The 20,376-nt window shown below is 43.1% G+C and overlaps 1 protein-coding gene across 6 annotated transcripts in view; it reads left to right on the top strand.

The window, feature by feature from the left end:
- The window catches only part of LOC6051347 (dynamin), a 515,697-nt gene that overhangs the window by 140,528 nt on the left and 354,793 nt on the right, over positions 1–20,376 (top strand). For all 6 annotated transcript variants that reach the window (XM_038263306.1, XM_038263308.1, XM_038263307.1 and 3 more), the window contains one exon: positions 10,642–10,799. In XM_038263306.1, the coding sequence (XP_038119234.1) occupies positions 10,642–10,799 (158 nt within the window). The remainder of the gene's footprint in view (positions 1–10,641; positions 10,800–20,376) is intronic.

Below are 20,376 nucleotides of genomic sequence, written 5' to 3'. Positions count from 1 at the left end.
CAGTGCAGATTATGCTCTAGTACAACAGCACAAGAACAGACAGCATAACACATCACAGCTTATCTCATTTTCTTTCCAACGATGTATAATTGTCCTAATAAAATATTTAAAATGGCTGAGCTATGTTAAAATTAAACAATCAGCCTTTTTTACGAAAAACGCTAGATTTTTACTCCATTTTTTGACTTTCAGCTTGCGTATCTCCGTAATGAACAAACTTAGAGCTTTGAAAATTTGGATTTTTCTTAGTTAGAATGTTTACTTTCGAGAAAAAAATACCAAAAAATATTTGGAGAAGGTCACTTTTTTGAAACTTGGCCACCCAATGTACCATAGTGCAGTGCCCTGAGGAAGGTTCTACCGGGAGGACATTTATCGAACCATATGACTTGGGGCAATATGGGTATCAACATTCATGGTTTTTGATAATGGTAAAGAAAATGGCCATTTTGACAGGATTGGCCACACCCGGAGTGGCCATTGCCCTGAGGGATGGTTCTTCCAGGAGGACATTTACGGAACCATACAAATTGGGGCAATATGGGTATCAAAATTCATGGTTTTTGATACTGGTAATGAAAATGGCCATTTTGACAGGATTGGCCACACCTGGAGTGGCTATTGTCCTGAGGGAAGGTTCTCCCGGGAGGACATTTACGAATCCATACAAATTGGGGCAATATGGGTATCAAAATTCATGGTTTTTGATACTGGTAATGAAAATGGCCATTTTGACAGGATTGGCCAGTGCCCTGGGAAAGTTTCTCCTGGGAGGACATTTATGGAACCATACAAATTGGGGCAATATGGGTATCAAAATTCATGGTTTTTGATACTGGTAATGAAAATTGCCATTTTGACAGTGATCGCGCCCAGTTAAGGTCAGAACAAATTTTGTGAGCCAGTGCAGATTATGCTCTAGTACAACAGCACAAGAACAGACAGCATAACACATACAATAACAAAACAGAACATCCAGTGAGTACCTGGAGTTCTGAGGTTCAAATTAAGTAGCTTTGGCCAGCAGGAACCGACTAGCGGTTGGTCATTGCTCTGCGAACCGTACTACTGACTAGTTCAGACCATTTCAGACGCAGTTTAGCTAAGATTAAGTGTTTACAGTCCACTTTTAGTCCGTCCAATTTACTGACCGCGAATAAAACCTGACGATTAGAGAACAAATGTTTTTTGTACAACCCGCGAGTTCTGATTGATTTAGAAAGATCCGATTTTGCACGGCACCGGGAATCTGACGCTAGTATGTGCGCAAACAGACAGGATTGGCCACACCTGGAGTGGCTATTGCCCTGAGGGAAGGTTCTCCCGGGAGGACATTTACGAATCCATACAAATTGGGGCAATATTGGTATCAAAATTCATGGTTTTTGATACTGGTAATGAAAATGGACATTTCGACAGGATTGGCCAGTGCCCTGGTTAAGTTTCTCCTGGGAGGACATTTATGGAACCATACAAATTGGGGCAATATGGGTATCAAAATTCATGGTTTTTGATACTGGTAATGAAAATGGCCATTTTGACAGGATTGGCCACACCTGGAGTGGCCAATGCCCTGAGGGAAGGTTCTCCCGGGAGGACATTTACGGAACCATACAAATTGGGGCAATATGGGTGATACTGGTAATGAAAATGGCCATTTTGACAGGATTGGCCACCCCTGGAGTGGCCAGGGCCTTGGGAATGGTTCTCCCGGGAGGACATTTACGGAACCATACAAATTGGGGCAATATGGGTATCAAAATTCATGGTTTTTGATACTGGTAATGAAAATGGACCTTTTGGCAGGATCGGCCACACCCGGAATGGCCAGTGCCCTGGGAAAGGTTCTACCGGGAGGACATTTACGGAACCATACAAATTGGGGCAATATGGGTATCAAAATTCAGGGTTTTTGATACTGGTAATGAAAATGGCCATTTTGACAGGATTGGCCACACCCGGAGTTTTCCAAACCATACTTGTTTTGGCAATATTTTCGTTTTTTGGCAATTTATTTCCACAGATGTGCCAATTATTGAAAACATTAAATTAGAATTAATTATTTATGATTAAATAAATTGGCAAAGATTTAAATAATATAAATAAAAATGGATTTACTTTTAAGAGTTTTGTACAAAGTTCTTTGTCATATTGGTCATGTAGAACATAACCACCTGCACCTTTTTTCTGAAACAAATGTAATTTTCATTGCTTTTTTGTATAGAGCATTTAAAGGAGGTATATATGATCACTTTGAAGCATTTTTGAATTTGATGTTTCGTAAATTGATTGAAACTCGATCGAAAATCGGCTTTAAAAAAACTGGGGATTACTACCTCTTGAAATATGACCCGACTCCGCAGCCCTGCTTTTATGTAAAATTGTCTGGTGAATCGACTCTCGTGTTCGGTTTTTGCCTGATCCTTGCATTTACCTGTTGACTTACATAAGTTTTATTGTCTTATGTCGCCAAACAGAGATTGTAAATATGGAAAAAGGGCGTGTTGTGGTTCAGGCCACAACACAAGGCTATTGTGCGTCTTCTTCGTATTGGAACGCTTTCATCGAGGATGTCGTATATAATGCTATAGAAAGCGTTAACTGCTAGCATGATGTTCGTTTCTTTCTCTAGTAATGCTTTCCAGTCAGCTTACGATTGTCCTGATTCGGGTAATTTCCTCTTGGTTTATGGCAAACGACAAGTCCAATCGGAACGCTGAATCATCGTTTTCGGTTGCCGGCGTTACATTTATCGAGATGACACGTGGATATATGCTGCTCGGAATTATGCACCGTGTCGATATTATCGCGCGTCCCGAAAGCAATGTTTTGTTGCTTCTTGTATAGCACCTGCAAGCCGTCGATCAGCAAACGGCCCAGCAACGGAAGCAAGTTTTGTTGCCCGACTGCGCTTTCTTTGAAGTCTTGATCTTTCAGTTGTCAAAATCTAGTGTAATACATTTGTCATTGATGAACGACTTGTGCTTAAAGTTCTTGAAGCTTTTGAAAAATAACAAGATTGAAAAATAAGTGTTATTAAAATCAAATAAGATTGAAATTCACCAAAATTCAATAATCTCTTGATTGACTAGTGTTTCAAAGTAAATGGTTGTCCCGACTTTCAACGATTCAAGTCATTTTAGCGCAAAATTAATTATGTTGTCAAAATCGGTAAAATTTTCCCATAGTTTCAGAGGAATTTGAAAAAAAAAACACTTTAATACCAAAATATGGTATCCTGACCTACACAATTTTCAAAAATGTTTAAAATCATGTTTGAAATTTTCCGTTTTCAATAAAAACATTCGCTTTGAAACATCATTTTAGCGCAAAATTAATTATTTTGTCAAAATTGGTCAAAATTTTCTCATAATTTCAGAGTAATTTGATAAAACACTTCAATACCAAAATAATACCAAAATGAAAACAGATATTTTTTTTACAATTTCAAGTCATTTCTTGAGGGGTATATAAAAAATGTTCAAAATCAAGTTTGAAATTTTCGGTTTTCAATGAAGGCATTCGCTTTGAAACATCATTTTAGCGCAAAATTAATTATTTTGTCAAAATTGGTCAAAATTTTCCCATAATTACGGAAGAATTTGTTAAAACACTTTAATAACAAAATAAAACCAAAATGAAAATAGATTTTTTTTTACAAATTCAAGTCATTGCTTGAGGAGGTATATCAAAAATGTTTAAAATCAGGTTTGAAATTTTCGGTTTTCAATGAAAGCATTTCCTTTATGACATCATTTTAGCGCAAAAATAATTATTTTGTCACAATTGGTCAAAATTTTCCCATAGATTCAGAGGAATGGAGTACCCACAGTCGAGCAGTTTTTGACAGTTCGCTCCATAGGAAATACATTGTAGAAAAAAGCAAAAACTGCTCGAATGGAAATGCTCCATTGGAAAAACACTTTAATACCACAATAATAACAAAAAGTGGTGTCCGACCATTGATAAATTCTGCAAGTTTGCAATATCACAACAATACCTTAAATTGGTATAATACCAAATTTTGCTCTTGCATAATCCTTAAGACAAATTTTAAAGGGTCCAGGAATACCAGAATTTGGTATTGATACCAGAGAAAGGTATCATTACACATTTCCCTTGTTATTTACCCATGCTCGGGCTGAATCCGTTTTGTTAATTGCGGCCCCGATACTCTTCATGGTCATGGTCATGGGAAAAAATAAGACGTTTGGTTGTATCATTGCTGAGTAATCTTCAAATAGCTTTATCTCAGCAATGATTCAACCAAACGTCTTATTTTTTTTGTTAATATATGAAGGTGTATATTTTAATGCCCTGAAAAAAGGTTAAAATGTGTGCACTGAAAAAATCCCACATAGCAAATTCATGTGCTTTTTCACGTGAGCTGCTCCAAAAATCAACACGATAATTTGCCATGCTTTTCTCTTGATTTAGATGTGATTGTCATGTGACATTTATCTGATAATCATTTGAAATCAGCTGATCGCAAGCGAGATTTTTTTCATTCTTTTTTCGCTTGGTGTTCACTTTGGATTCAATAGAATTTCACTTGGATTTGCCCCATTCGACCTTTCCTTGATTTCATAGTGAAAATCACGTGAGATTGAAATGTATTGGTTCTTGAAGGTGTTTGATGAAAAATTATTTATTCGTAAGATGGCGACGGACGAAGGCGGTACAATTTGCGTATTCTTATATTGAATTAATTCTTTGACAAAAGAATTATTTTTTTTTGTGTATAAAACATAAATCAAATCATACTAGAACTTGTTGGTAAGTATTAAAAAAATCAAACCATCCACATTAACGACCCCCGGGTCTTTTGTGGTCTCTATTGCAAGTTTCTGCTCGAACCTAGGAGTCCGAAGGTTTGGTGTGTTGTTTGTATTTATGGCATGGAGACGACTCCTACACCTGGAATGACTTAACGGCCTATTAACCAAGGCCGGGACCGACATTTTACTTCCTCATCCGATAGGGGGATGGCGTCGCTATTTTTAGACCACATTTTCCACTTTTGCTCATCGAAACCGACTACTTTATCGACTTCATTTTGCTGGGCGAGATAGGATGCCGTCTATTTTTAGACGATGACTCAGCACTTTTACACTCTTGCGCTTATAAAAACCAGGTGGCAGCACGATGTAACGCCACGTCCCTATGGAAGGTTGGAGCAGATGAGAATAGAACCTAGAATCATCCGCTTACAAAGCGGACAGCGTAACCATTCGGCCACGCACTGCCACTGTGTTGGTAAGTATGTAAACAGTGAAAATTGACAAATTACATAAATGCTAACATTCGGCAATGAAATTTCAGGAATTAAAACTGCGGCTAAAAGTTGGCTCCTGATTTTTTCTCAAATAACTGACGCTGTATTGGCCGATTGATCCGTTAACTTCGAAATCTGGCTGCGGTTTGATTCGCGTTCCGAAACTCACAACAACCGTCGGCAGTTTCGTGATGCGGTGCTGGGCGACATGGCTTCTTGTCACCGTGCCCAAGGGCACTGAATCCAGATCATCAAGGTCGAGTCGGTGGAGGCCTCTGAGAACCGCCGTCTAGCAGTTTCACGGCTTCAAGTAACGGTTCCTGCTGGTGCAGCGATACCACCACAAGCGTTGCCGGAATCTGCTACCAGTAAACTGTGCCGTCGACGCCGATCGTGTTTTGTTTAGGGAAAGTAATAAGTGAAGTGCAAACAAAGATCGATGGTCTGGTTGTTTTGATTCGAAGAATTTGTATTTTTTTTTTTGAATTAAATATACTTTATTGAATCTTTCTTATAATAATTACATTTGGTTTACATAATAAGTGGTCAGCTGTGGCTCTTCAGCTTTAGTTTGCTTTTCGTGATTTAAACACTGTTCATTTTCTTAACTTTAAAAGTATATGATTTATCATTTTTGTAACACTAGGTACAATGAGGAAAAAAAAATTAAGAAAACATAACCTAACCTAAAACTAACTTAATCTTACCATAAACTAAACCAATCCTTGAATCAAGGGGTATTCAGATATAGCACATTTTTCCCTGAATTTCAAACATTTTTCTTGAATCTTCTGATCCAACATTTTTACTTCTGCTAATTCATGAACCTCACTTGATCTTGTCCAGCCAGGAACATTCAAAACCATTTTGAGTACCTTGTTTTGGACACGCTGGAGCTTCAATTTATGAGTTCTAGCGCAACACTCCCAAACAGGTACTGCATACTCAATAACGGGGTAAATTATTTGTTTGTAAACTGCTAGCTTATTTTTCAAAGATAGCTTTGATTTTCTGTTAATTAAAGGATACAAACACCTGATGAGAATGCTGCACTTGTTCAATATTTTATCTACATGCTGCCGAAACAATAGTTTCGAGTCAAGTATGAGACCTAAATAGACAACTTCCTTTGACCAGGGTATCGAAACATCATTCATTTTTATCAAAACATCATCCTTTGGGGCAAATCTGGCCGATTTGGAAAGTGGAAAAATGATGGTTTGAGTTTTGGCTGCATTTATGCGAATTTTCCAGTCGCCAAAGTATTCGGAAAGAACGTCAAGACCCTTCTGAAGACGGCCAACTAAATATCTGGTTATTTTACCCTTATAAATAACGGCAGTGTCATCAGCAAAAAGTGACAACACACCATTACCAGGAAGAGTAGGCAAATCAGATGTAAAAATATTGTACAGAAGTGGGCCAAGAATACTTCCTTGGGGAACCCCAGCATCAATGTTGAATAATCCAGAAGCAATCCCATTCAGAAAAACCCTGAACGATCTCTCCGAAAGATAGTGCTGGATAATTTTGATAAGATACATTGGAAAACCGTATAAATACAGTTTATGTATCAAACCATCATGCCAAACATTGTCAAAAGCCTTCTCAACATCCAACAAAGCCATAGCAGTTGATTTAGACTCAAGCTTGTTCTGCTTGATGATTTTAGTTACTCTCGTAAGCTGATGAGCAGTATTATGCCCTTTCGGAAGCCAAACTGCTCATTCAAAATTATATTATTATCGTTGGTAAAATCCAAAAGCCTTGAATAGATGACCTTCTCAAAGAGTTTGGACAGACTACTCAAAAGACTAATGGGACGATAACTTGTTGGCGATGTTGGATCTTTTTGAGGCTTCAAAATTGGTATGACTTTGCCCAGCTTCCAATTGGTGGGGAAGTAACCAAGTTGCAAACATTTATTGAAAATATTGGCTAGATGTTGAAAGAACTGATCACTCTGTTTTTTCAACACCAGATTGAAAATGTTATCAAAGCCAGGAGCTTTCATATTTTTCATTTGTTTAACTGCAACTTTGACTTCCTCACCAGAAACATGGGAATCTGCAGGAAATTCAAAGGTAGAGTCATTGATTGTTGAAATACTATTGGCAACTGATGTTTCTTTACGGCTGGTCATGGAAGCGCCAAGATTATGTGAACTAACAAAATGAAGCCCAAGTGCATTTGCCTTTTCCTCGGATGTAATCAAAGGAGAATCCTCAACAATAAGAGGAGGAATAGGCTTTGGTTTGTTTTTAAGAACTTTTGAAAGTTTCCAAAATGGTTTTGAATAATTCCCAAGCTGGCTTACATGTTTTGAAAATTCTTGATTTCTGATATTGTCAAGTCGGTCTTGTATGATTTTGTTCAAATTGTTCACTGAAATCTTTTGTCATAGTCCCCAGTCCGTTGATATTGTCTCCTATAAACATTCCTAAGTCTAATCAAGTGTTTAGTATCTACGTCAATATCAGTTACCTTAAAATTAACAGGAACCTCCCGAACGTTGGCAGCCTCTGCTTGGTTGATAGCCTGCTGGATCACCTCCAGCGAACGATCAATATCAGCAGAAGTTTCCGGGTGTTGATCATAGTCGATGTTGCTGTCTACCACTTGCTGAAACTGCTGCCAGTCAACGTTGTGGTAATCTTTCCGGGTTGGTTGCCGCTGCGGAGTAACGGAAGCTCCAACCTCCACAACCACCGGATAGTGATCAGAACTCAACTCTTCAAACACCTCAGGATGAGCCACGTTCTCAGCCATATTGGTAATGAAGAAGTCGATGATTGAGTGATTCCCAGACCGAGCCACCCTCGTTGGACGATCCGGACTCACAACGTTGTAGTATCCGTTTTGCAGATCGTTGTGCAGAATCACTCCGTTCCGATTCCTCCTGCTGTTGCCCCAAACTTCATGCTTCGCGTTGAGGTCACCAGCGATGATGTACTTTGCGCTCCGCCGTGTCAGCTTCTGGATATCGCTCTTCAGTTTTGCTGCTGAACCATCTCTGGCATTCACCTGACGTGGGCAGTATGCAGCAATGAAGAGTACTGGGCCAACCGAAGTGGGAATTTCCACCCCAACGGCCTCGATGATGTCCAGCTTGAAGTGTGGCAGCCGGCGTGGCTTGAGATCACGATGAACAGCGACAAGCACACCTCCTCCTCCAGAGGTGGTCCTATCGAGCTGCGTCGCGATCTTGTAGTTTTGCAGATAAACTTTTTCACCGGGCTTCAGATGAGTTTCCGTGATGGCAGCTACGTCGATCTCCTTCTCGCGAAGAAAATCCACCAGCTCTAAATTCTTCCTCCTAATGGAGCAAGCGTTCCAATTCAGCAGCTTGAGGGACCTACGATCCATACTGGATGACGAACGAGGTCAGCACTTCAATCTGCTGGGTCTTGGTTTTGCATCCACGCAGTGCAGCGGACATCTGTTTGAAAATATTGAGGAGTTCGGTTGAGGTGTAAAGATCATTACCATTTTCCTCAACTGCTGGTTCTTGGGTTGGTCTTGGCTCCTGGCTGAAGCCCGGTGGTGGCGGTCTCGGCTCCTGGCTGGAACCCGGCCGTGGATGATTCATCTCAGCTCTCTTCCTGGGATCCAACGGCAACGGTGCCAAGTTCGGGACCTGGCGTCGCGGTTGAAGAGGTGGGAAATTTTGCTCCACCAGGGCTGGAGGAGTTCTACGACGCTGAGGCTGATTCTTCGTCGATGCTTGCTGCCGAATTTTCACGAACTCAGCTCTCTTGGGGCACTTTCGGTCGGTTGACGAGTGCTCACCGTTGCAGTTGAGGCACTTCACCAGCGAATCTTGGATGCACTGGGATGTGATGTGCGCATCGGTACCACATTTGGCGCAACGACGCTTCAGGTGGCAGTTCTTACCTCCGTGCCCGAAGCCCAGGCAGTTGAAGCATTGTGTGACGTCACGATGCACTGGTCGGTATCGCTCCCACGACACGATAATGTTGAAAACCGCTCGAATTGCCTTCAGCTCAGGAAGCGTCGTCGATCCCTTAGCCAAATGCAGCAGGTAGAGCTGGTCACGGTACTTGATGTCTTTGTTGCGTCGGCTCATTTTGTGCACGGCCAACACATCCAGTTTCAAAACTTTTAGCTCGGCAGCTAATTCCTCCACTGGCATGTCGTACAGACCTCTGACGACGATTTTGAACGGCTTATCCATGACGACATCATGGGTAAAGTACTCCGCCTCGTTTTCGGTCAAGTAATCCTTGACCAGTTGATAGTGCTGCCTGGATTGCACCAGCACCTTAAATCCGTCCTGACACAGACGAATGTTGCCTAGGACTTTCCCAGACTTGATGAGTTCAACCAGCCCCGCACGAAAGTCGATCGTTGCTGCTGATTGCCGCACATAAAAAGGAGGCAGTTTCTCCTTTCGCTGTTTCACTTCATTCTCCTTTGCTTCCGCTACCTGGTCCTCGTCAGGCAGTCCAGCAAACTTGTTGTTCTTCAATAGCTGCTCCTCGTGCGACGAAGAGTTCTCCTCCTCCTCATCCATCGGTACAGTACCGTCGCTCTTTTTCGTCTTTTTGCTGTTCGATGTCACTTCCAAAAGCACCTTCCTTTTGGAAATTCCCGGTTTTTGGCCATCAGTTGAGGCCTCAACCTTCCTTTTGGAAATTCCCACTTTTTTGCCTGCTTGAGCCGCAGGTAGGGCAATATTGCCGGCGTTTTGCGCCGGGACGCGACGAGTCATGTTGATTCAGACAACCTTCACCAACGAATGCTCGGATAACAATCTGAGAATTTGTAATTATTATTTATTTCATGTATCAATAAACAAAACATGTTGAATATAACTTATAATCGCAGTAAAATTTATTTTAATATAAATCTAAAATTATATGCAATATTCAGCTTACATGAAAATCACTGGAAAGCCATTGCATGTATACTACAACATCATTTGAAATTCATGTGCACACCATTCAAAAGCCATGTGAGCAAAAAAAAAGCAAAGCAATCCACTTTAACGACACCCGGGTCTTTTGTGGGCTCTGTTGCAAGTTTCTACTCATTTCTAGGCGTCCGAAGGTTATGTGTGGTGAGTCACTCAAAACCTCTTTTACGCTAATGGACCGACGTTTTACTTCCCCATCCGATAGAAGCCATGTGAGCATTCACGTCAAATTCACGTGTTTTGCATTTAGATTTGCCGGCACGCGATGGATTTTTTCCAAGGGATTTACACATGACATTCACATGCTAAGTCGTATGGGGTAGATTCATGTGCAAAACATGTGACATTGCTATGTGCCTTTCTGTCAGTGTGCTCATACCAACCTCTGAAATTTTTGCTGATTTACATGTATGTTTTTTATTCATCACAGATGGCTAGATATCCCCGCCTTAGAGACGAAACCGAACGTATAATTGCAACACACATACGACAATGCGAGCAGCGTGCAAAAGAGCAACTTTTGCTTATGATCGACTACGAACTTGCATACATGAACACTAATCATGAAGATTTTATTGGTTTTGCAAAGTAAGTATGAGTAATATTATAAATTCCGTCTTGATCACGCTGGTATATTTTTGTTGATAACCTATAGGTTCATTTCAACTCCCCTGGGCCTTGTAAACTCAATGGGCATGATTTGATCCTAGTGCATTTGTCAAAATTTGGGTATACATTATTTTATATAAGCACTATGGACACCACTTCATGCTACGAGAACTCGCTTTGCCGCAGTCCCAGGGCTTAAGCGTTGACCGATTAGCTGTCTTCGTGAACTTCACAATTGCACCAGACACCGCTGCTTCTGTGACTTTTCACTATCACTATGTGGGTATTAGGTTGGGAACAGCCCTCTGTCACTGCCGCCATGTTTATGAAACCAAAATATTCGATGACGAACATCAAGAAAACAAAGAAGCAAACGAAGGTGTCTATTGTCAGATTTTGAATAATGAACAAAGTGCACAGACGTTTCTCAAATTATGTTTTTGTTACACTTGCCGCATGTCCAGGTCTCTTTTAAGAATGTTCCTTCCGCGTGGATTCCAAGAAATTCTCGATCCTCGGTCCCAGATTTTCCCGGTCGATTCGGATTTTTCCTTAAAATTTGTTGATCCTTCTTTGCTTTTGTGGAAGGTTCTTTACTTACTCCACGCAGCTTCCTGACGGGTTCTTGCTCCGAAACAACGAGAACCGGTTCCGGTACCAGTCTTCTGAAGAGGTAAAATTTCTTCTGCTTCTCCGGTTGCTCATCCCACCAGCCGATTCAAGAGCTCCTTCGATTCCGGCCTCATACACACACGATATACATCCGGAAACATACCCAAGATAAACCGGACCACTTGCGTAACCACTTAAACCGAATTTTGTAATATTTTTCACACAACAATATTATTTTTGGTTAACTTTTTTCGCGTTCGCCATTTCCCTATTTTGATGTAAACAATTAGAAGACACCAATATTTCTTCATCCAAAGCTTTGTTGAAGGTGGGTTCTTCACACTTACTAATGCACATACTCTATCCAATACATTGTTTTCGGTGGGCTCTTCACACATACTAATGCGTGGGCTCTTCGAGGTTTGGTGACTGTCAAACGTTCTAGACATTTACAGTGGTACCAGAGGGCTGGTTGGGACTTAAGGCTAGTATGCAGATCGGAAGGAAAGGGGTCAAGAAACAGCTTTACGAACAGCAGAACAAAGGAGAGGGAGCGATTTCTTGGGGCTTTTCTTCACCCTCTCTGACTTGCTTGCGCTGCTGCTGCTGTTCATTTGATTTTTTTCTTGACCGGTTCCTTCCGAAGTGCGTATACCGCTTTAAGGATAGTACAATTGAGTTGTTGCTTATGGTACGTTCGTTTGAAGAGCCGGTGCGGCACTGAGTGCCGCACTCGTCGGTGCCAGTTTTGGTTCAATCGAACGTCATTTGTCAGTGTGCGTGGAACTCGCATGAAACTGAAAAAAGTATCGAGTGCGGCACTAGAGTTTCAGTTCTAAGATGGCGGCGAAACTCGTGCGGAACTAGCGCGAGTTTCTTCAAAGAAACACTTTAACAGTTCTGAGTGCGGCACTCAGTTTGGAACTAGCCATCAAACGAACGTACCATTAGCATAAGCATTTAAAATAATTCTGTATCCTTTCCAAATGTCAACGAGGGTTGCCTCTCGCTGGAAGACCTCATCGCCAAGTTCTACAAAAACCCCAAGCGGATCTTCGGCCTCCCGGAACAACCCAACACCTACGTCGAGGTCGAGGTTGATTTCACCATCCCGGAGTTTTCAGCTCGCTGGTCGCCGTACGCTGGCATAAAGCTCGTTGGTGGACGGGGTCGTTCTCCCTAATCCGGGCTACGGCCAAAACGTGCGTGAATGGTACCTTAAGAAACCGACGGTGGTCCCGTTTGTCGAGAAGAACAACGGATCGTTGGACGGGCTGGACATGCTGACGCTGAGGAAGATCCTGCTGGACACGACTCGTCACTTTTTCTGGGAAAACGACGGCCAACAACCACCCAACTTCTCCACTTCTTCGAATCTAGCCTCACTCCGAAGGAACGAACCCTGGCCGGCAAGCTCATGCTCAGCGTTTCGATGTTCGAGATTTTCAACGTGGCGCAAACGATGCGAGATCGTACAACGAAAGATCTTCTGTTGGACAACTTGCTGCGCGGGAAGGTAATGGCGTTCATTTTCTACGAGGACAGCACGCGGAATAGCTGCAGCTTCGCGTTGGCCATGCAACGTCTCGGAGGTCGCGTTATCTACATGGACGAAACGAGCTTCCCCGTCACGAATGCGAGACTCTCGAGGACAGCATCCTCGTGATGGCTGACTGCTCGGACGTGGTAGTGCTGCGATATCCGGAATCGGGAGCGGTCTCGAAGGCGGCCCACATCTGCCGAAAGCCGCTGATCAACGCCGGCGACGGTATCGGGGAACATCCCACGCAAGCCCTGCTGGACATCTTCACCATCAGGAAGGAAATCGGAACGGAATGGTCAGCCAATTACTATGGTGGGGGATTTGCAGCATGGCAGGACGGTGCACTCGTTGGCGCGCCTGTTGACGCTGTACAACGTCAACTTGCGGACGTCAGTACGAAGAGTTTGGGCATGCCGGAGAAAATTACGAAGCTGGTCGAGGCACGTTCGTAATCTGCTCTTTTAGCTGCTCTTTGATCTGCTCGTCCTCATTGTCCATTTTCTGTTACAGTCGCACACGTTCCTGTTCCGGCGCGGCCAATTCGCCGGCGTTGATCGACACGGCCACCGTCAAGCCACTGGGAGTGGCCGTCACGGACAAATCAACTACTGATTTGACAAATAAATCGTCTCGTTCGGTTTTCTGGTCTTCATCACATCTTCTAGGTCAAACTACTCCTCGTTGACGACCATACCCGCGCGCCGTCTTTCTAGTTCCGCTTTTCCCGATCGTACCGAAGTGCATTTCCACCGAGCGACTCCTGCAGAATGTTGACCAGCTTCGAGTCACGGATGGTATCACAAGAATTATTTCATTGAAGTTGTTTTATTTATTCATTTTACGCACTGATCATTCCCGTAGCTTAACGTCGATCGCTTTCAGCTGGGCGTCGGTCTTGTCCATCACCCCTCGTACAGTACATCCTTATCTTCGGTTTACCCATCACCCCGCAAACGGCATCTTCAAAGGCCCCTTGAACTTGGCAGAGTTAGTTGCGCTCGTTATACCATCTTCCCACACCACCCCTCCCCAAAATTCTTCAGCCGATTCAAGTTTGTCGGAGACCAGCGAATCCTCGAGTTTAAATTGAATCTTGATTACGCATGCTGCTTGTTATGAAGAGTAGATTCTAGGGGACCTCGAACTTATTAACTTGTCTCGGAACTAATTAGCAATCTGCCAGATCCTTATGCGTCCGGTTGGCTAAGCGATCTCTTGGGCCGGAACTTGCTCGTAAAAGTGAGATCATAACGAAACATTACTGCCTAAGCAATATTCGTGGCAGACAAAATCGCTAAAGAAAAAAAAAACGATTCCGGAGAATGGACATTTCCATTCAGCTGCTCCGAGCAGTATCAAAGGTGGGTCAGTAGGTTTCGGTGCCGGAAGACGCGAAGAGTGGGTTCGTCAGACCCAAATACTCTGGGCGGCACCTCCTGAATCCCAGCGACCAGGTCCTTCTCCGGGTTCCCTTTCTTCCGAAACTTGCCGACCAAAACTTAAATAATTATTGTGTTGCAGACCTTGCCGGATTTTCGCCATTGAAAATATTTTGTCAGAATTGACATTTCTCGCTGTCAAAAGCCAGCTGCTCCAACAGAGCTGCCAAACTGAAGCAATTTTCAAAGAAAATCCAGTTTGACGTTTCCAATTCCAAAGGAACCGGAGGGGTAGGCTGATTTGGTGCCCACTTTTTGGAGTCGAGTGGCTTGTCGTGTCGTCGGTTCAAACGCTTCACCGACGTAACGACCAAATCTTCAACAGATTTGCGTTTACCTTTGTTTTGACGCATTTTGCAAGCAAAGTTCTCTTGAAAAGATGGCTTCATTTGTAAAATACAACAAAATTTCAGATGGGGTTAGTCTTGAAAAGATTGTTTAGAATTTTGGAAAATAACTATAGTCTTTAAAAAGACTGTGAATTTTGTTTGAAATAACTCTGAGCTTAGGTAGTAAAAAATACCGCAGCTCTAGTGTCCGTTCACCTCGAAGGTTCGCAAGACACTAAAGTTTTTTGTGCTACTCGTTCTAGCCTCGCTTCTAGCCATCGATAAATGTCGCGCTAAAATCAATCAGTGAAACACATTAAATTCAAGTGGAAAATCACATTGACTTTGAATAGTGCTTGTTTTGTGTAGGTCTTAAGATCAATTTCAAGTTTTTTCCTCATCACTTTGAATAGTTCAAGACAGTGGGACAAATTCATGAGCTTGAGCCACCCGAATGACAATAACGTGTCAAAAAATATTAAAAAGTTAATCGTCCAAACACTTGCATTTGATAGTGATCTGATTTGGATTGATGTTGAAACACAAACCAATTAGATCTAAGATGTGGCTTTGTTTAATAATTAATGTGTTTGGGCATTTGAATAAAAAGGGTGGCGTATTTTCAGTGGAGATCGCTTATGTCAAAATCTTCGCGCCACGTGGTTTAAAACGTAAACAAAGCCAGCTGATGATGCTAACTCATGGGCATTTTATGAAATGGTCATATGAATTTATATTTAAAATACCATTTCTATAAAATTTTCGGCAATTTCAGTATCCATGATAAATTACATAGAATCATAAAGACAAACTTAAATCCAAAACACTGTTTCTAGCACCATACTAATGCTAAACTGCCCCTGATCGCATAAATGTCCCATATGCATTTTTATCGCTTTTGAGTTATTGATGCAGTTTGGTTCAAAATCGTGTGCTCTTTAAGAAAAGCATGGGTCATTCCATCTCAACTGTGCACGAAAAAGTGCAAATTTGAAAAGTACCCTCTCCGATCCTGCTCAAATTTGGCAGAGCTGTTGATACTATCAAAACACGCGCGAAAAGCCCGAATTTCATCCAAATCGGACCACCCCCTCCATTTTTGTACCTCCCAAAAAAATCGACTTTTTGGCGATTTTTGACCAAACCTCCTAGTTTCAAACGGCGATAGCTCAGGAACAGGGATGGTATTTTCTCGTTTCCTCGCCGATGGCGAGGGCTTTTAAATATCGTCCCTCGCTCAAATCATTAAATTTTCGGCGTTCTCCCAAAACTGCATCAAGAGAGCGAAGCGAAAACGACGCCGATGAAATAGCGAGCAACGAACAAACCGATGTGTAAGACGGAAAAAAATCTCTCACACGGCCAGTCCCCTCGCTCAAAAAGCAAGAGAAAGAGCAATCGTGAAATTTTCTCGCCCGTAAGTCCTGTAGAAATGAGTTCATTTGTGTGCGTGAGCTCCAGTGTATGTATACAGCAATTTCGTGTGCGTGTCTCTCCGGTTGAAACGATAGTTCCATCGGAGCCAGCGATACGGTATTTCTCGTCGGTTCGTTGGGCTTTCGATATTCGCGATAGCAAGCCGACCATCACTCGGCTGCGAAAGAGAAGAGAAATTTTAAGAGACGAGGAACGCACCGAAATATGCATCAATGATAGTGCGATGGTGATGGTTTACCTACCCTGCTCAGGAACCACAAATCTTAGAAGGTCGGTCTTAGACTCAATTTTGAAGGAAATTGGACGTAGAATCCATTTCCGTGATCAAAATGTTGATTAATTTATTTATTCTACCTGTATTGCGCAATTGAAAACTTTAGACGGCCGTATCTCAAAACACCCCAACTTATTTTTTTTATTTGACCTCACCGGCGAATGAAGCTGATGTAGGTAATCTCGAAAACACTAAACTTTAAAATTCGATATCTCTGGAACGAAACATATTCATTTCTGTCGATAAGTGATTCTTATGTAAAATTGGCCGGGGAACACGATGGTGAGGTCAAATAAAAAAAATAAGTTGGGGTGTTTTGAGATACGGCCGTTTAAGGTTTTCAATTGCGCAATACAGATAGAAAAAATAAACTAATCAACATCACGGAAATGGATTCTACGTCCAATTTCCTTCAAAATTGAGTCTAAGACCGACCCTCTAAGATTTGTGGTTCCTGAGTTATCGCCGTTTGAAGATAGGGGTTTTGCTCAGAAATCGGCAAAAAGTCGATTTTTGGGAGGGTACAAAAATGGAGGGGGTGGTCCGATTTGGATGAAATTCGGGATTCTTGCATGTTTTGATAGTAACATCAGCCCTGCCAAATTTGAGCAGGATCGGAGAGGGTAATTTTCAAATGCTGTTCTGCTTCAGATGGAATGACCCATATAACATCCAATACTTTGTTCTATAAATCTGGAGGAAATCCGTTTTTTTCGCGAAAACATAACACGTAGCCTTATGTGTGGGACAAACTTCAAATGCGTTTATCTCAGCACGCTGTTTTTGCATATGGGGCATTTATGTGAACATGGGCTGTAAATGTTTTAGTTAATTATTACATAAGACATTTTGAGAAATCATTCGTAATCGCGCGATGCTACTTCGACAACTCGAATGTAGATGGCGCAAGTGATACTGCCCATGATCGCATAAATGTCCCATATGCATTTTCATCACTTTTGAGTTATTGATGCAGTTTGGTTCAAAATCGTGTGCTCTTTCAAAAGAGCCTATAACATCCAGTACTTTGTTCTAGAAATCAGGAGGAAATCCAGTTTTTTCGTGAAAACTTAACACGTAGCCTTATGTGTGGGACAAACTTCAAATGCTTTTTCTCAGCTTGCTGTTTTTGCATATGGGACATTTATATGAACATGGGTAGTATAGGTCATTGCTGAAATTTTAAAGTTATCGCAGTTTTAGTGAAAAAAATCGATTTTTTTGCTGTTTTCGTAATTTGACGATTGTCTCGCGGCGGCCAAGCCAGGTGTGGTTTGCGATCGATGCTTGACGGCTTGAGATGCTTTTTGAAACAGGCGATGTTTGTGGGATGATCTGTGACCATTTTTCCTCCTTCGGTAATATTTTTGAGACCTTGTAATAACGAACTAGGGGACAATTACCACCACTAGTTCATTAAATAAAACCAGAACTTGAGACTCTTGGAGATGAAAGAGAGATGTAAAGATCTGCAACTGCTCACATTTGACGTGGGGAAGGAGAATTGTACCTACCCTTTCACAATCCTGGTTCGATTCAGCAAATCGCACTGTCCTGGCAAAAAGAATCACAAAAGATCGTCGCTTTGGGTTATGGTAAAAGTCAAGTTTATTGCGTTTAACTGTCCTAATTTATTTTTTTTCGTCGTTTTAAAACTTACTGTCCGAATTCGAGTTCAATTTGTGGACTGTATTTTGCACTATTCCGGCGGACTTGGGGAACCACTTGGGAGGGTTGGATTATCGCAAGCAACACCGATTAAAACACTCGAGTTTCTCTTGACTACATCTATTTATCAACTAATTTTAAAACTAAAGATTTTCTTCCGAGAAAACTCGCGATCCGCGGCGGCGACTTCCGTCCGATCACTTCGGCTGCTTGCGGCGAACTTGTCTCAGCTTCTCCCACGATTGCGCTAACTCGTTCGTTGCGCGCCAAAAAACTCTCCACACGCGGGTGCGTTCGTTGCGTCGTTCTCTCCTTCTCCCTCGTTCTCGCACCGTCGTCAACGGCGCGCGGTTGCCAGCTTTGTCGTCGATCGCAGTAGCCGTGGGGTTGGACACTGCTCAGTTGTAAACATTTCTTCGGGCTGACAGCTTTCGGCCCGAACATCCTCCCCACCGGAAGCGGCTGTAGTCTCGGCGTTGTCCAGAATTGGCAGCGGTGCCAGCTTGTGGATCGGCCGCTTCAATATTCCGGAACGTGTTCGCAAGTCGACGACTCAAACCATCTTGTCCGGACCAGGGTAAGTTTCGGTAACCACTCCGAGTCTCCACGATTGGGGTGGCAAGTTGTCCTCCTTGATCATGACAACCATGCCCTTGCGCACGTTGACCATCTTTCTGGTCCATTTTCCCCGAGCTTGAAGTTCCACCAGATACTCCCGTGACCAGCGCTTCCAAAAGTTGTCACGCAGCATCTGGACGTACTGCCAGCGGGACAGTCGATTTGTAGGAATCTCCTCGTAGGTTGGCTCTGGTATTGCCGTCAGCGGACGGTCAATCAAAAAATGTCCCGGCGTTAGCGGTTCGGGGTCCGATGGGTCCTCGGACTGCGCGTACAGAGGCCGCGAATTGAGTTGCGCCTCAATCTGGCAGAGCAGGGTAGCAAATTCCGTCATCGTGAGTAACTCAGTGTTGCATACCTTCTTCAGGATCGTCTTGGTGCTCTTGACTCCTGCTTCCCAAATTCCTCCCATGTTTGTTTGTTTGTTTGTTTATTATATCTGGTAGCGTAAGGATTGCTCCTTTTAAAATTGCTACTTCCGGTGTAGATCGACGTGCATACAATAATTTGATAACCTAAATTTAATATTAATAATTTGAAGCACTAAAATTTAAAAAAACTAGAGTCACATTTAATAAATTTTCGCAGGTTTAAATCGTCCTTCCCGTAGTCGTCGTTTGTTGGTCGTTTGTTGCTGGTGGTGTAGCGTTGTCGTGCGGCGAAGTCCAGGGTTTATCCGAGGGGATGGAGGTTTGCCCCTTGTGCGACCTCTTCCAGGGGGCATCAGGAGCCCGGGGGGTTGTCCCTATTCCACTCTTCCTTTGACTTGTGGTTAGGGGGGCCCCGGGTCTCCTGAACCTCAGTGGATTCTCCTGTCGGTGTTTCGTCGGTTGGCGTATCGTCGGCTAGCGTGTCGTGTTCACCAGGCACCCCGGAGGAGCCGGAGGGTTGTCCCTATTCCACTCTTCCTTTGACTTGTGGTTAGGGGGGCCCCGGGACCTCCGGGCGCGACAGTGGTTACACTTCGTTCCAATGCTCTTTGCAGCCTCTCTTGAAAGTTGCATCGGATAAACTGCTTTTGACTGCGGGAGGTAGTGCGTTCCAATGCACTACTCCTCTGACGAACATAGTGCAAGCGTATCCTGCTGTCCGATTCGCTGGTACGACCAAGTTCCGTAGACGTTGGCTTCGTGAAAGGATGAGTTTCTGGGAGAGTGCTGGTGGTGTTTGGGACGACAACAGGTTTCTCAAAAACAGACAGGATCGGTAAGCGAATAGGTTTAGCATCGGACATCCAACGAGGTTCTTTTGAAGGTGGCTCACGTGGTCGCGCCTCCGTAATCCGTAAACGTAGCGTACGCAGCAGTTCAGGGCCACGCGTAGTCGATTGAACAGGCTCGATGAAAGACGGACAAAGAAAACGTCGGCGAACAGAAAGTGAGGCAGGACAAGGGCTTTGAACAGCTTCAGTTTTGTCGCCACAGGTGCAGTCGGTATGCAGCTGTAGAGTGTGCGAAGGCCGGCGTAGATTTTGCCACATTGCTGCGACACAAGACCGTCCCACTGCAGGTCGCTCTGGAAGATGAATCCAAGGTTGCTTGCACGTTCCGTCCATTGAATTTGCTCACCATTCATTTCGATGCGCAGGTCGGGAACAGAGTCGCCTCTGCGGTTCGCACTTTGAATAAAGAGGGCC

This window comes from Culex quinquefasciatus, chromosome 3, assembly GCF_015732765.1.
Source record: "Culex quinquefasciatus strain JHB chromosome 3, VPISU_Cqui_1.0_pri_paternal, whole genome shotgun sequence".
Taxonomy (NCBI): Eukaryota; Metazoa; Arthropoda; class Insecta; order Diptera; family Culicidae; genus Culex; species Culex quinquefasciatus.
The sequence above is the reverse complement of the archived record's forward strand: the minus strand, read 5'-3'. Positions and strand labels throughout refer to the sequence as shown.